We start from the raw sequence: 16,596 nt of genomic DNA on the forward strand, positions 1-16,596 counted from the left end.
CGGTCACGTCAGTAATGAAGGCTCAACAGCTGGTGGAAGGCGGCCGCGCTGGCCAATGGGCTGCAGCCTGTTATCAGCAGCGGAAAACAGCCTCGCAGTCGCCATGATACAGCAGCGGAAACGGGCTACAAGTAGCTAGAAAACAAAGGGGGAGCACGCACTCGTCCTCGCTATTTGGTATGCTCTTGCAGGTAAATTTCCAACCCCCTTTTTTTTGCCCGTTGCCGGGTCAAATTCGTCCCCCCGCGCAGGTCTGCGCGGACATTGTTAACGAGCGGCTCGGTTTAGACGCGGGGCTGATTTTGAAAGCGAGCCCACGGATAATTGGTGTCTTTTAGCCTTTAGCCAGCAAGCTAGCTCCAGCTAAGCTAAACGCCTCGCAAGTATCTCGCACAGCCGAAATGGTGTGGCTTTTCGGGAGCGTTTGGACGGTGTTTATGGGAACGATCGTAACACTAGCCTCTGGAAGGCAGCCAGCGGCAGCTAAAAAGCGCGATGTTTCCTGGCCTCGCAGTTAATGCGCCACTTAACGGTGCTTTGCTATTATGTAAACAACAGCACGGCCAAATTGCTAATGCCGTTTGTACCTCTTGCAAAAACCAACACGACGCAGGTTTTAGTGGTCAAGCGACATTCCGAACTCTAGGTCAGCTTGTTTGTTCAGATCACACTCTCGTTAGTTAGCAAGCACGCTAACTGTCTAGCATTTGATGTGCATAGATTGATTGGCAGCGATTTAGGCTAAGCTAGGCTAAAGAGATTGAGACAATGAGAAAACCTGTTTCAGCTCACGTTGTTGGGCTTAATCATTCCTATAAATGCAGTTTCATTAATACGCTCTTGAATCAAACCACAACTCGACCATTATGTGCAGATTAGCCGCCTAGTTTGACGTGGAAAAACACCGCGGTTTGATTTACCTGCTGCTTATTATGTAACGCGAAGTGCAAAACTCGCCAGACTTCCTGCAAACCGGTTCAAATATCTTTAACAGTTTAAACGATCAACCGCAGCAAATGCCCTCAAACGCGTTTTTAACTCCGAATCCCTCTTCTTGTGCATTTCTATTTGGCGGCCCGTGGAAGTGACACCTGAAGGTTTGTTGTGAATTCATGGGAACATTTTCATTTTTGACGCTGCAACTGGTGATTTAGTTCCACTTCCCAGTTGCGTAGAAATGCTGTGTGTGCACTGTACTTTGAGGATCAAATGCTCGGCGCCTCACTTCCCATTCTTGTTCCCAGTGTTCTAGGAATGCCCAAGGAAAAATATGACCCGCCGGATCCAAGGCGGATGTACACAATTATGTCCAGCGAGGAAGCAGCCAACGGGAAGAAGTCGTACTGGGCTGAGCTCGAAATCAGTGGTGAGTCAGGTTGTGATTGCCTCTGCACGTTTGTCTTTCGTAATTGTGTTCCACTAATTACTTCAATCAAGTGTAATGATGTAATGAGGAGCCATCAGCAAGGAGAAGATCGGGGCCGCTGCAGCCTTATCTTTCTTGAGTGCACCTCTTTTTTTTGCAGCCTCTTCTTTACTCTTAATGGGATTTAAACCCGCAGCTCCATCATTCACACCGGCTCTTAAAGTAGGGCTGATTATCTCATGTCCTGTATCTCGTATCTTATGGTGGCGTGATGCAGCCACACAGCAGACGTGCGTGCAACCGTGCTGCCAAGCAACTGAGCAAAGTGACTCTTAAAAACAAGGCGAGCAGTTTAGCTGGGAGTCTCCATTACTGATGTCGCTCTATAGGAGATAAACCTGGTCCAATTGGTCTGTTGAAGGTTTCTTCTCTCTAACGGCGTACTCGCACTATCAGAAGGGGAAGTGGAGAGTCATACAATTATTCTGGGGTGCTGCACGTGTGTGTTTGTGTGAGTGAGTGTGTGTAGAGCGGCACACAGCCCCAGGTCCAGCTTCAGGGAGCCTTCCAACAGTGTGTTTAGTTCTATTGTGATGTGTTTGAGCACTTTTGGGAGCACCTGACTGTCCCGTTGCTCTCGGTGACACCGACTAATTTCATATTGTGTTTTTGTGGAACCTCTTAAATTAACGCTGCGGCTCTCTCCTCCAGTTGAGATCGTCTGAACATCAGTCTTCCTAAAAAAGGAAAGATTTCCGATGTTTTCCTATAAATGAGTTTATGGATTTGCTCGTCTTGTCTCTGGCTGCAGGCAGAGTTCGCAGTCTGAGCACGGCGCTGTGGTCTTTAACCCACCTCACTGCCCTGCACCTCAGCGACAACTCGCTGTCCCGCATCCCACCAGACATCGCCAAACTCCACAACCTGGTGTACTTGGATCTGTCATCGAATAAGATCAGGAGTCTGCCGGCCGAGCTCGGCAACATGGTTTCTCTCAGGTTGGTGCCTTCATCTCAGCTTCCTTAATTCAGTTTGGAGCTGTAAAATGTCACGAAGCATGTTTGTGTGAGTGATAGAGATGGTTGCTGCCCTCCACAGGGAGCTGCTTTTAAATAACAACCAGTTGCGGGTTCTGCCATTTGAACTGGGGAAACTATTTCAGTTACAAACACTGGGGTTGAAAGGTGAGTGGCTTTATCACGCCTCCAGTAGCCATTTCAGCCTAGAACTGGTGGTTCTCTCCCCGTGGTTCCCATTGACTCAGCCACTGTTGCTCTGCCTTCACCAGGAAACCCACTTGCACAAGAAATCATGAGCCTCTACCAGGAACCAGATGGCACGCGGAGACTGCTTAACTACTTGCTAGACAATCTGGCAGGGGCAATGAAACGCAGTAAGTGCCCCTCTCTGTGGCAGAGCTGCGAGCAGGACGATTACGATTGACTTTCAGCTTTGAAATGGATGCAGAAAGTATGTAAACGGGTGCAGCAGTGACATTTACGCTCCCCTCTCCCCTCTCCCAGTACCAACAGAGCAGCCTCCGGCTCGGTCATGGATTTCTCTCCAGGAACCAGAGCGGACTTGGCCGTCAGGTACCCGCAGAGCTTCTGTTGACTGTGAACACGCTGGAGCGTCCTCGCAGCAGCCTGGGGGCCAGATCTGATCTCCCCTGTGTTTTCCCTTCCCAGCACTGTTCACTGTGATGTGCTACAACGTCCTGTGTGATAAGTACGCCACCCGACAGCTGTACGGCTACTGCCCCTCCTGGGCTCTGAGCTGGGATTACAGGAAAAAGAACATCATGCAGGAGATCCTCGGCTGCAACGCCGACATCATCAGTCTGCAGGTGAGTGCAGGTTTTTACCAGCGGACTCCTCGTTTACTCAGAGGAAGATGAGGAAAACGTGATGGGTTGACCTGCGGAATCCATCTGGGACTCTCTGGAGGTCTATATAGCAAAATGTTGGCCATGGATTATAGTCGGGGTATTTCTGTCACTTCCTTTCTGACAGGAAGTGGAGACGGAGCAGTACTACAATTACTTCTTGCCGGAGCTGAAGGAGCAGGGATACGATGGGTTCTTCAGTCCAAAGTCCCGAGCCAGGACCATGTCCGAGTCGGACCGCAAACACGTGGACGGATGTGCAATCTTCTACAAGACAGAAAAGTATGACCTGCACTCATCGTGCGTAAATGAGGTGATCTGGACAGTTGTGCTGCTTCTGCCTCCAGCCCGGGGGGGTTGGAGAGTGCAAGGAGATTCTGTGTCCTCTTTGGTTTATGGGCTTTTATAATTGTCTTTTTTTGCAGAAGGTTGAGGTAAAGTGGTGTTTTAAGGACACCCTGTAAATACCAGTAGCCCTTTCAGAGCAGGTAGTTCTAGTTCTAGGAAGAGTCTGCTCCTGAAACGGCTCTAAGCACCCTCCCTTTTGCACTGACCAGTGGCCATAGGAACCAGTGGGAGTGGTTAAGGACTGACGGGCATCGGCGTATTCACCAGGAAATACGCCGATGGGCAGGGTTTGAGTTTGCTGGACAATGGTGGAAATTCTTGTCAAATCTCATCTAGATTTGAAATTGATAACTGATAAACAGGCAGGAATGATGGCAAGGACGATCAGTTCCGACACTTTATAGAAACGTAGGCTACATCAAGGAAAGCGCGGGCTGTCAACTGGCTCGTACGTAGAATAAATATCACATGTCCGTTCAGTTTATGTGATCGATAATCAAAATCTCTTAACCGCTCTTCGGTTGGTGCGTCTTAAAACCGACTTCGACGGGCCGCAACACTCAGCATCTCTGGCTGTCAATGTCAAACATGTTTTGAGGCTCTGCATTTCTTCATAGACTTGAAGAATCAATGGCTTCTTTAATGAGTAATTTTGAGCTGCTCTCTCTCACAAACACACGTTATGGGAAAAAAACATTCCCCGATGTTGGTGTGTAGCTGAGATGTTTGCCAAATTAGCAATATAGAGGCAGCTTTGGCCCCAGGAACAGAGCCCACGGAGGATGAAGGAAAGGTGGTGGGTTTGAGCTCCAAAGTATGGAGCAGCAAAATAGCCAGAGGCCTGAGCAGCGCACATGGAGCCATCAAGCTTGACCAGGGTAAAGGGAGGGGATTGAACACCTGCCCTGATCAGGAGGGGGGGGGGGGTCACATGATGGACCAGCTGATCTGGAATCAAATGCTTTGAGTCGTTGGTCTGAACCAGCTCTGCAGGATTCACATCATTTATAGCAGCTGTGATCAGGAACTAAAAACCCCAACTTCATCTGGCCTGAAAGCAAAAAAGGGTTCTAGTACCATATTTTCAGGACCATAAGGCGCACTGTATTAAAAGGCGCATGCTGAAACATACAGTAAAAATGACAACGGAAGTAAAACAGTGAGTTTTGACACATTTATTGAACAAATATTCATTTTTCCGCCACAAAACCAACAAAGTTTTCATCTTCTGTATCTGAATTAAACAGCTTTACTTTTTCAATGTCCAACATCCAGAATTCCTCTTCTTAATCATCTGAATCGGACTCACCCACCAGTTCCGCTTCAGCGTTGATGCATGAAGACGGTATCATAGCCCGTGCGTCTACAATCCACCCATATGGTGGCATAACTCACCCGCCGCTGCCTCGTAGTCTTGTGAAGGAGTGTTGGCCTTCCCTCATCCAGCGCTCTGTCCGTTACCGTGGCGGCCGAGAACCACGGTGAACGATGACTTCTCGTGCCCCGTTGTGCGTATCGCCACCGTGCTGGTCCCTTTTTCTCCACTTTGTGGGTCAAAGGGATGTAAAAAGTCAGAGGGATCTCATCCATGTTGGTGATGTGGCTGGGTGCGGTTATCTTGTCGCGGCAGTAGGTGCAGAAGATGGCCGCCCTCTCCTGGTTAGGGTTAGGGAGATGGCCGCCCTCTCCTGGTTAGGGTTAGGGAAGATGGCCGCCCTCTCCTGGTTAGGGTTAGGGAAGATGGCCGCCCTCTCCTGGTTAGGGTTAGGGAAGATGGCCGGCCTCTCCTGGTTAGGGTTAGGGTTAGGGAAATGGCCGCCCTCTCCTGTTAGGGTTAGGGAAGATGGCCGCCCTCTCCTGGTTAGGGTTAGGGTTAGGGAAGATGGCCGCCCTCTCCTGGTTAGGGTTAGGGAAGATGGCCGCCCTCTCCTGGTTAGGTTTAGGGTTAGGGAAATGGCCGCCCTCTCCTGGTTAGGTTAGGGAAGATGGCCGGCCTCTCCTGGTTAGGGTTAGGGAAGATGGCCGGCCTCTCCTGGTTAGGGTTAGGGAAGATGGCCGCCCTCTCCTGGTTAGGTTAGGGAAGATGGCCGCCCTCTCCTGGTTAGGGTTAGGAAGATGGCCGCCCTCTCCTGGTTAGGGTTAGGGAAGATGGCCGCCCTCTCCTGGTTAGGGTTAGGGAAGATGGCCGCCCTCTCCTGGTTAGGGTTAGGGAAGATGGCCGCCCTCTCCTGGTTAGGGTTAGGGAAGATGGCCACCCTCTCCTGGTTAGGGTTAGGGAAGATGGTCACCCTCTCCTGGTTAGGGTTAGGAAGATGGCCGCCCTCTCCTGGTAATCCGCGGGCAGCCGCTGTGCAACAGTTGTCCTCGCGCGTGGAGAGATGCCGCCGCCTCATAAAGCGAAAACATTTTGGAGAAAATCTCAGTGTTTCAGGTGTAACTGCTGCGTTGGAGCCCTCCAGCGACGGTGAAACGGGTCAAACGTGGAACAGAAACGTTCTTCTGATCACAAGGGTTATTTCTGTGATGTTTCGAGCTTTTAGAGAGCTCCTCAATGACCCCCCTCCCCCCCCTTCCCTCTGGTGGTGTTCAGGTTCAGCGCGGTGCAGAAGCACACCGTGGAGTTCAACCAGCTGGCCATGGCAAACTCCGAGGGGTCGGAGCCCATGCTGAACCGGGTCATGACCAAGGACAACATCGGTGTCGCTATGCTGCTGGAGGTCCGGAAAGAGATTATCGAAGTCTCCTGTAGGTGCCCCTTTGTAGTGACTCGTGCGTCCTTGGTGAACATCAGGCAGTTGTTCTGACCCTTGTGTCACCTCCTCAGCTGGAAAGTCGGTCCACAGCATGGACAAACAGCTAATGCTGGTAGCCAACGCCCACATGCACTGGGACCCCGAGTACTCGGACGTGAAGCTGGTCCAGACCATGATGTTCCTGTCGGAGGTGAAGAACATCGTGGACAAGGCCTCGCGCAGTTTCAAGTTGTCCTCTGGAGAAAACAACAACATTCCGCTGGTGCTGTGTGCTGACCTCAACTCCTTACCGGACTCTGGTGAGCACGCCTCTAAATCTCTGAACCGCTAACATCAGCGCAGTAATGTCAGTAAATCCGAGCCCACGTATGTGTGAGATGCATTTACAAGCTGACTTGTTAAAATGGAGATTTTACAAGTTGGTTGGGAAAGAAAAACGGGAGCAGCAGCAGCAGCGTCAATGTTGACCTACTCTTCCCTGTTTGTGTCTAAAGCTCCGCACTCACAGGAAAGGACTGATTTAGCCGTGACCTTTGACTTGGCTCCTCTCTCTCCCTCAGGTGTGGTGGAATACCTCAGCACCGGAGCAGTGGACTGCACCCACAAGGATTTCAAGGAGCTCCGATACAGCGATAGTCTGACCAAATTCAACTGCAACGGCAAGAACGGCACATCTAACAGCATGATCACGCACGGCTTCAAGCTGAAGAGCGCGTACGAGAACGGCCTAATGCCTTACACCAACTACACCTTTGACTTCAAGGTCAGTTGCTGGGGCACGTTCTTATATCTTGTGTGTGCAGATGTCCAGCTCTGAAGGTGGTGACCTGTGCTCTCTTCTCAGGGTGTCATCGACTACGTTTTCTACTCCAAGCCTCATCTGAACGTGTTGGGTATCTTGGGGCCTCTGGACCCCCACTGGCTCGTAGAGAACAATGTCACTGGCTGCCCGCATCCCCACATCCCATCTGACCACTTCTCCCTGTTAGCCCAGCTGGAGCTGCTCCTCAACGTGCCCTCCCAGATCAATGGGCTCCACATGCCTTCACGCAGGTAGTGAGTCCCTGCCACACCACCAGGGGGAGCTGCTGCTGCAGCATCTGCCCTCCTGCCCTCCCTCGCTCCTTCCCTTCCCACTACCAGCTCTTCTCCTCCACCAGAACGGAGGAGGAAGACGAAAAAGGCAACCTGTAATCTACTCGTACAGTGAGGTCTGGCTGACAGGGATTTCATATACTGTTATAGATATTCTCTATTTTTCTTTATTTCTTCCTCCCTCCTTTGTTTTTTAACTGGTTGACTCAGTGTTGTTTGTTCATTCTGTTTTCTTTTTATTTTGGACTCATCAGATCCTCCCGCTTTAAGTTGATCATGGGATGGTAGCTCATTCAGCTTGGTCACACGAGGCACTGTTTGGTTTAAAAGCAGGAGGTGTCCAGGGACTGCCTGGGAGTGCGACTGTCACCCGCAACGTTAGCCAGCTGCTGCTCTGTCTGTTGTATATAAACCTAAAACCAGCAAAGACGGCAGACTGGTCAATCTCAGCCCTCCAGCATCAACTTATTCTTGGCTTCTAAATCGTTTGAGGCGTCGTTGGGTCACCAGGGCTCATAGCCGTTACCTTAGCACCCCTGGAAGTAGACGTAGCTGAGCTGGAGCGAGATTTCCCGCTGTAATTCTGTGGTGCTGAGACCGTCTGTGCGGTCACGGCCTCTCCTGGTGCTACGAGATCTACACCCCTGACCCTGGTCCTGATGCTTGAGCCATCAAAACCAACAGATGCCTCCAAAACCAGACACTCAGTAACATTTGCCCGGTTTCACATTAGTTACGTGTTGTGGAAATCTGTGAATTTAGGGCTACGGCAAACTGATAGCAGCTACCATCCTGTATGCAGACTGTTTCATCCTAGCTCTCACCATTGTTGCTAGTCTCGTGCTTAGAAGCTCACGTGGCCCACATGCCGTGGTTTCTGTTGACCCAGGGGTCGGGGATTTAGGCCGATGGGCAAGGCATCCAGGGCCTTTTCCAGATCTGGGCTTTGTTTGGAGGCAGAGAGAGCGAGTAACGGTTGATGCAAGGGAGTAAAACCAGCATTCCTCTCGCTGTCTGGAGACGCCATCAGCTCCACACACGCTAGCATACAAACTCAGTTGCATACACACACACACACACACCTCACAGGTCATTTCCAGGCAGATCTGTAGCACTGTTTCTGAGGCCAGTAGTGACTTTCCCCAGTCATAGATTCTCACACAAGCAGTGGTTTTTCACAGGTGTTTGTACAGAATAAAAATCTAGATTCAGTCTTTACATGATTGTACATGAACCACAAAATACCTGTTTTCTGGCGTTTTTTTCTACCAAGAGTAAATTATGATCAGATTTGAGGAAAAAAGATTGTATTGTAAACTATGGCTAAATTTTTATCCAGTTAATGTTGAGATGAATTGATATTACCAGCTTGTACAAAAGACATAAGAAAAGGTTGTTCAAGGCATTCGCTGTCACTACTTTGCACTCCTTTAAGATGAGCTGTAGATAATGTATCCATATTGTTTTTACCCCCCCCTCCTCGCTGATTTGGATCTTTTCGATTGTACATAGACACCGATTCTCCTCCACCTGTTGCTTCTCGGCCTATAACAAAGCCCTCGGTCCACACAAACGGACAGATTAATACCCCCCTCCACCCCCCCCCAGCGGCGCCACATCTGTCCACGCAGAGCGCAGACACTCCCCACCGAACGTGCGATCCTCACGCGTGCTCCAGACATCGTGCCTCACTGTAGCAGTCGTCCTCGTCTTGCACTATTTCCACATGAACGCTTGAACAACCTTTTCTCCTTTTATTTTTAAATACTGTTGAGACGTTTGTGAAGATTTTATGTCCTTTTATTGGTTTTCTTTGTTAATGTTGCTTTCCTTTTTTATGAGCTGTGACATTATTATGACGTGTATAATCTTTGAGCTTGCTAGTAATCAGGTATGTTTTCCTCACTAAACCCAAACATGAGCGTCACACTTGGGCTTGTTTTGCTCCTCCATTGACCCCCCTCCTCCCTCCTCCCCACCCCCCTCCCAGGGTACATAGAGTCCCAGAAACCCCCAGCTCTTTTCTGACCATGATTTTAAATGTCCTTCAGCCTCCTCCTCACCCCCCCCCCCCCCTTTGCTCAGATACTTAAACGATGCCTCGGTCTCGTCACTGTATTGGTGTGACGGCCCCCGAGCCCCCCAGCTTTAGAGCAGGCTCACGGAGCTCAGTCGGATCTCCCTGATTCGTGGCCAGGTGAATTGGTTCCACCCAAAAAGGCTGACCTCTGTTGTCCGACTGCTTCCACATGGCTGCTCTGCGCCCAGATGTGACAGATGTTGAGCGGAGCAGTGCCACTCTTTCTGATCTTGGTGTATAGCTTCATTTTTAACGAGGGAACCAAGCAAATGGGAAGGTCCTATTTCCCTCCATGTTTGTTTTTAACTGTTTTCCAATGAAAACCAATGTGTCTAGTTTGACCCCGCCCCCTCTTTTTCTGAATGGCATTAGAATTGTTGTAGATTTGAAGACTAGTTTTTTTTTTTTTTGTAAAGTGTGAATAAAAGATGTATCTCATGTTTCCTTTCTAAAATGATATTGTGCTATTGTGTAAATCATGAATTCTATGATGGCGTTATGTTTTGCTGCATTGTTTTTACCTGCCCCCCCCCTCCTCCTTCCCCAGTATATTCTCCCAGTTCAAACCAAATCCTCTGATCACGCTGGCTGCGTTTAAAAGAGCTGAATGTTTCCTACGTCGCCTCGTGGATTGAAGGACGGAGGACGGACCTTCAGCCCGGGGGGGGCGTTGACCTTTATTTCGGCGCCACTATCTTAGCAGAGGCGCCGTCTGAACCGTTCTGGCCGACGTAAGAGGTGTTTGAGACGTGGCTAACGGCCCGCTGCAGGTAGCTAGACTGTCCTCACGCCCGGCACTGTTGATGGTCCCTGATTCGGCCCCTCCCCTCTCGCGTTTGATTGAAATGACCTTTTATAAGCTTCAGCGAGTGATCCCGTTATCGACTCTGGTACCTCTCGTTCTTCTGTTTTCCTTCCTTGAGGCTGCGTCTGGTAACAGACCTGCAGAGAGAGCTCTGTAACCTTCATTCCTTTCCCTCCAGTTGTCAGGAAACGGTAAGACTAAGGAAGCCGAGGTGTCCTTTACATATTTTTCTTATTTTCAGTCTCCTTTTTAAATAAAGTGGTCGATAAAGGGCGACTTTGGCAATAATCTCCAGAATCTATCACTCAGTTTTTAAATGTAGCGGTTCCATGTCAGTTTTCTCCCCAAACACTCGCCCTTCTCCACCCGACCCCTTTGAATCCCCCCCCCCCCCCACATCTTGTATATTTCCTCATCGGCTCCTCCCTGCTGATCTTGTGGTAGTTGTTCAATGATCAGGATTGTCTATCTGTAGTCAGCTGAGTACATATACTGATCTGTGTCACTGTGTTTATGCACTGGACCAACTATTGTTTACCATTCATGAAATACCAGCAAAAAAAACAAAAAAAAAGACAAAACACTTGCACAACGTTGTAGAATGTCCATGAACCCAGATGAGAAATCAAGGCAGCTGTTTTCAAATCAACACTTTTCAGAAGAAACTGAATGGTAAACAATGCTTTCTGTTGTACACCTTATAGCCGTCCTCTCGAACCTCTTTGGACTAGTTTTGTTCTTTTATTATTTCCGTATGACTACAGGCTCTGCTTGTTTCCTTTACACCTACCTATGTATTTTCCTACTTCTGGTTAAAAATAAATTCTATATTATCTGTTTCAAGCTGTGTCAGCTGTCATTCTCTCCCCTGATACTGTAAAGTTACCACACATTCCTCTTCTGAAAGGAACCTTATGGAAACAAAAGTGGTGGAGTTAAAATGGTGTTGAGCACCATCGTATACCGGCGAAAGTGGCGTTCCAGACTGGAGTTTTCAAATTCTCCACTGGATTGTGTGTTCCAGGAGTTTCATCCACACATCAATGCTGAGTCTGGGACCCTTTTCTGAGGGTCAAAGGTTACCAATACGAATTTGACTTTCATGTGACATCAGTGTGACAGGTTTCCTCTAGAATGAGGGATTAACTGATGATTTCCCCGCTGGGGATCAATAATCAACGTTTAATGGTGGCTGTACAGTTGGTGCAGTGACTCATTTGTACCACACGATGGCGCCAAACGACCTGTGATCCGCCCGAGAAACGCGATCCTGTGATCCGCTGAAGGAGATCCAGTGAATTCAGAGAGAAACTGCAGGGAAACGGTTCACTGGGTGGAGGTAAATGAGACAGAACATTGTGTGGGCGGTGTAAATAACCGATTTTCTCTTGTTTTTATACTAAATTCCTGCTGATTTAGGGAGGTGACATTTTCCACTTGTGTTTTTCTAAAAAGAATAAATAAATAAAAGCTCGAATTTTAGACTTTAGATTTGTGCTATTCTGTCCTTGAGTTCTGGACGACCAGCAATGGAATGCAAAATTCTTAAGGATGAGTGGTTTTGGTGTATTGAAACTTATTGTTACTCATATTCTGTTCCGCATGGTGCTACACATTCTCCAGGATTCTAATTGCCTTCTAAAGGAAAAACAACTTTTTTTGGGGTGGGGGGTGGGGGGAAACTTCAAGCTCATTCCAGGTCATCATATCATGTGATTGTGATAAGTTACATTTCTGTCCCTGAACGGGAAACTGTCCCAGCGGAACGGTTCCCAGAATCAGAAGTGGAACGTGTGGCCTGGCAGGCTGTTGTCTGCCTTCCTGCTCAGCCTGCCATCAACAAACACTGCACCACCGGCCTTTAATCAATGCACGCTCACTGACCCGAGCTCCATCAGTTCATGTCGGTCTGTCTCCTCAGCGTAATTACCTTTTTTCTTCTGGTGCGTGTTACGGAACACGGCGGACGTCTCCTGTGCTGAAGTCCTTGAAGGGAGTTGCCCAAGAAACCTGAGAACCACAAACGCTTGCAGACGGCAGGAGCAAAAATGATGGTGAATAAGTGGGCATGAAGCTATTGGAGCCCTCCACGCTGTGTGGAAAGCGCCCCTGAAGAAGCCATGAGGCCGACTGTTATTCCCCAGGAATGGACTGTGACCCTAAATGTGATTCTCACCTGATGTTCTCGACACTGAAAAACCAGCAATTGGAACCAGGCTGCTGTAATTCACTTAAATAAGCTGGAAATTGGAGATTATTAAACTGTCTGACAGGAAATGATCTCTCATCAGCTGTTTGTTGTTTTAAATAACATTTTCTTAGTGTAGGAACGTTGATCCGAGAGGCAACTTCAAATGTGTGTCTGACGATCTGTGGTTTGTGGACGTGGCAGCGTTGTTACGCCTCTAAAGTTCTTTGCAGATGTAGAATCTCTCTGTTTTTTCTCTTCTCTTGTTATTGTGTCCCCCCCCCCCCCCTCTGTTGCTCCTCCCTCTCCGGATCATCCGTCTCCTCTGGAATTCTCACCACTGCATCTGTGTGCACATGACTACCAGGCCTGTTGCCCGTGTGATGTTCAGCCAGCTCCTCCAAACAGCCTCTCTAGATGCTTCCAAGGCTGCGATTTAAAGTCCGTGAGGCCCAACCTGACACTCTCCTCCAAGAGGAGAGTACTCCTCAGCACGAGGACAGACGGACGGCCTGAAAGGGGGGCGTGGTCCGAGTTTTGGATGGAAGACATGTAAAACACTGGACATTGATTAACTTTAAATTCCATAATCCAAGAAGAAACATCCTGCTTCAGCCAGACACTCTGATCACTTTTAAAATCGATTCTTTTCTTAGTATATTAAATAGTAAATGTGACAGCTGTGGTTGTAATTTGGAGCCATCTGAATCAATTGAAGAGGGATTTTATATAGATCTGCTTATATGCACACGGCTGCAGAGATGTGCACCTGCAGTATTCATACAAGCCACGTGCTTTTCTGGGTGATTTTGGTCTAAAATCGGCATAATCACAACCAATTTAAAATCAGGTCTGTCCAAAAAGTTGATGTTCAAAACAATATTCAGAGGTTTTAGGATCAAATCAATTTACTTCCTGTTGAATTGTGTTGACTTCCTGTCCTTCCTGCACCCGATTGGATCTTCTTTGACTCTCGCGCTCGTGCGTGTTTCTCTGCCTTCCCTCATGGTGTCCAAGTGAACGAGGACGTCTTCAAACAGGGATCATTCAGAAGGAAACTGCTGGACGGAGGACAAAACGCTGTCTTCAGCTGTCAGAGGACGTTGCAGAAGCTGCTGACAGACGGTCCACGACCATCAGATCAGCCGCACGTTTCTGGTAGCGTTCACGGCACTTAGGCCGGACGCACACTGATCGCCAGGCATACACACACCAACACACACACACACCTGGAGTGTGAGAGAGGGGTGCAGTCTGGTGGACGCAAGAGTTTTCTGAACGTCAAGCATCCACACGGCTGCAGCACAGAAAAAACAGATTAAACCAACCTATAAAAGTTTTTACAGTGCATCCGTGCATGTGTGTGTGTGTGTGTGTGTGTGTGTGTGTGTGTGTGTGTGTGTGTGTGTGTGTGTGTGTGATTTACAGCTTTTCCTTGTAAAAGCAGGATGTCCAGGTGGGCCAGATGTTACGTATTTATAGAATCACCTGTTGTCTGGGTTACATGGAGGTTACCCTCCGCAGGGTAACTGAAACACACCAAAAAAACAAAAAACAAAACAAAAAACAAAACAAAGAACAGGCTCCTAATCTATAAACTAGATGTTGCTTTTGAATAAACTCACGTGTGTGTGCGTTGAGAACACTCGTGTGAAGAACACTGTTCTGATTTATCCAGCGGTTTCTCTTTTATTTCCACCTAAATCAGAGAACAAAGGCCACATTTCAAGAACTAATACCGGAGGTAATCGCGGTAAATTAGCGAGCCAACACGAACGTTAGCCCAGAACACTGGACTAATTTTATTTTTATTTTTGAATTAGTTTGAAGAAGCTGGAATGTAGCTTGTTTTTTTTCTTTTAAGTCAGGACTGAATAGACAAACCAGATGTAACTGAAGAAGAAGAGACAAACACACACACACACACCAGCTATACCCCCAACAACAGCAACAACATATACTATCCAAAAAAAGACAGGAGTGTGTCTGTGTGAAGTCATGCCAGGAATTCCCAACATGTATTTTTAAGCACAAAGATCTTTTAGTAAAGAGAAACAATGTGCTGCATTTATTTGTGGCCAGAATGTGAGAGGTCAACCTCACTCCAGGCCCGCTTGGATTGGATGGATTGTGGTGAGGTTGCAATTAGTCATGGAGAATTTTCTCTCATTTACAGTATTTATGAAACATTTATTTTTATCTTTGCTGCACACACAACCGAGGATTTGCAGTGTGTGTAATCAGGACCAGACTAGGCATTTCACTGGCAAAGTGAGGACATTTTGGTCTTCACAATTCTGGAAGTCTGGGAGAAAATTCTGACTTGGATTAAAGAGAGGTTGGAATTGGGATTAGATTAGGGACAGTGTCTGGCACTTGGATGGTTGAAGAGCTGGGAAATGTATTATGTCAATGAATGTACATGAACATTTATCTTATTTTATTTATCTTATTCTAATGTTGTCTTTTTTATGTTGAATGTCGCAGCGTCACACCAGGACAAATTCCTAGCTTGTGTAATACTGTGTATTACATGAACAATGGCAATAAACCTGATTCTGATTCTGATTCTGAATGTCCTCTTAAAATCAGAAGTATAAATGTGTGCATATATGTGTGTTTGCCTGTGTGTGTGTGTTTACGTGTGTGCAAGCAAAAAGTTTTCAGTAGCAGCTAGCTAAATTAGCCGTGCAGCTGTGTTGGATCAGTCAGTCTTTGTGTGTGTGTGTGTGTGTGTGTTTGTGTGTCTGAGTCAGAGAAAGAGAGAGAGAGACATGCCCTCACTCTTCTCCACGTGTCCCCTGAAATTAGCAGTGCGAATTGGACGCCGCACGTTTTTTTGTAAGTGTCAATGTTTTCGATAACTCTCATAACGTGGACGATCTGGCACCTGCGGAGGTGTGCCGCAGCCCCGCCTCCCAGCCGTCTCCAGCGCGGGCAGTCATAATTGTTCTGGGGACCGTGTTGGTCTCTCACTTGAGGCCTGTATATCACAGGATCCAGCGCAGACTGGAGGCTTGAGAGTGTGAAGCCTTCTGCTCTGCACGTGTGTGTGTGTGTGTTTGTGTGTGTGTGTGTGGTGTGTGTGTGTGTGTGTGTGTGTGTGTGTGTGTGTGTGTGTGTGTGTGCACGAGGATCGATGACTGGAGAAAAGAAAATGGACTCAGCAGGGATGCAGGTAGGAATGTAGGTCGGGGTACTTCCATCAGGGGACCGTACTTGGAAAAACTGCAGGGTAGCTCAGCCACTGATGTAAAACAAAGGTGGAAAACATCCTGCGGCTTCTTCTCTAAAAATGAAGCCGAGGAAGTAAAGAAAGACGGAGCTCTGCTGTCAATCAAGGGGCTTCAGAGCGTTAGATGGCTACCGCAGCCCTCCACCAGGGGGCCGGCCAGACTCCACTTGTACACACCCTGTGTTGCATTAATGGCAGCTGGTAGCAGAATATTCACCTCAACACGCTTGCCATCACACTCACGCCCAAGAAGATCTATTCTGTCCGCCCCTTCTCTCCATCAGGAGCGCTCCCTCCTTTCTCACACAAATGAAACAGAACTCTAAATTGCTCGACGGACCTTCATCCAGGTTTGGAGGAGACGCAGCAGGAAAAGCCGCCCGTGTGAGCTGATGCATCAGAGATTAAGTGTCGCTCTAACTTCTGCCTCCGACACCCTTCATCTCTGGGATCAGGTCAGCTTCCGTGCACCTCATTCCACGTGGCTGGCTGGTTCCACCTCTGGCCGACTGCTTATTTCACTCACGACATGAGTGAGGGGGAAAAAAGAAAGTATGAATGTGGGTTTCAGTGACGTGTCGCACTAGTTGGGCGATAAACAAAAGCTCAAGGCGGCGCCCCGACGTACCGCCTGTTTTCCTGCTGCTGTCAGGTCCGGTGGGAACGGAGCGGAGTTTGATGCGAGCGGACCGCTGGCTGTGGTGGCACTTTTGTTTACTCTTGTTTAGTCTCTGGTATTTATAGTTGCACTCCTGCCTGTTTCGGCTGATTATACCGTGGATGCCACGGGGATGATGGCAGTAATGACTGGTTGGCTCTCCAAAGCATCCCCAACTGCTTT

At 48.3% G+C, this 16,596-nt stretch overlaps 1 protein-coding gene across 3 annotated transcripts; it reads left to right on the plus strand.

Annotated features, from left to right (window-relative positions):
- Window positions 1-40: 40 nt before the first annotated feature.
- Window positions 41-11,175, plus strand: LOC130531074 (CCR4-NOT transcription complex subunit 6-like). 3 transcript variants are annotated; one of them, XM_057042803.1, is made up of 12 exons: window positions 41-177; window positions 1,245-1,366; window positions 2,178-2,364; window positions 2,465-2,550; window positions 2,655-2,759; window positions 2,890-2,958; window positions 3,055-3,212; window positions 3,379-3,533; window positions 6,190-6,344; window positions 6,424-6,651; window positions 6,913-7,115; window positions 7,197-11,175. In XM_057042803.1, exons 2-12 carry the CDS (start codon window positions 1,255-1,257, stop codon window positions 7,407-7,409), a joined length of 1,671 nt encoding a protein of 556 aa, XP_056898783.1. In that variant the 5' UTR covers window positions 41-177; window positions 1,245-1,254; the 3' UTR covers window positions 7,410-11,175. The 3 variants fall into 3 exon arrangements, with proteins under 3 accessions (XP_056898783.1, XP_056898782.1, XP_056898784.1); XM_057042802.1 differs by having other exon boundaries at window positions 50-191; XM_057042804.1 differs by lacking the exon at window positions 41-177 and adding an exon at window positions 1,071-1,097.
- The last annotated feature ends 5,421 nt before the right edge of the window (window positions 11,176-16,596 follow it).

Source organism: Takifugu flavidus, chromosome 9, assembly GCF_003711565.1.
Source record: "Takifugu flavidus isolate HTHZ2018 chromosome 9, ASM371156v2, whole genome shotgun sequence".
NCBI classification, from domain to species: Eukaryota; Metazoa; Chordata; class Actinopteri; order Tetraodontiformes; family Tetraodontidae; genus Takifugu; species Takifugu flavidus.

Coding starts and splice junctions, on each gene's coding strand:
- LOC130531074 (XM_057042803.1), top strand. CDS start 1,255: ATGCCCAAGGAAAAATATGACCCGCCGGATCCAAGGCGGATGTACACA. Junction 2,959..3,054: donor AGAGCGGACTTGGCCGTCAG/GTACCCGCAGAG, acceptor TTCCCTTCCCAG/CACTGTTCACTGTGATGTGC. Junction 6,345..6,423: donor AGAGATTATCGAAGTCTCCT/GTAGGTGCCCCT, acceptor TCACCTCCTCAG/CTGGAAAGTCGGTCCACAGC.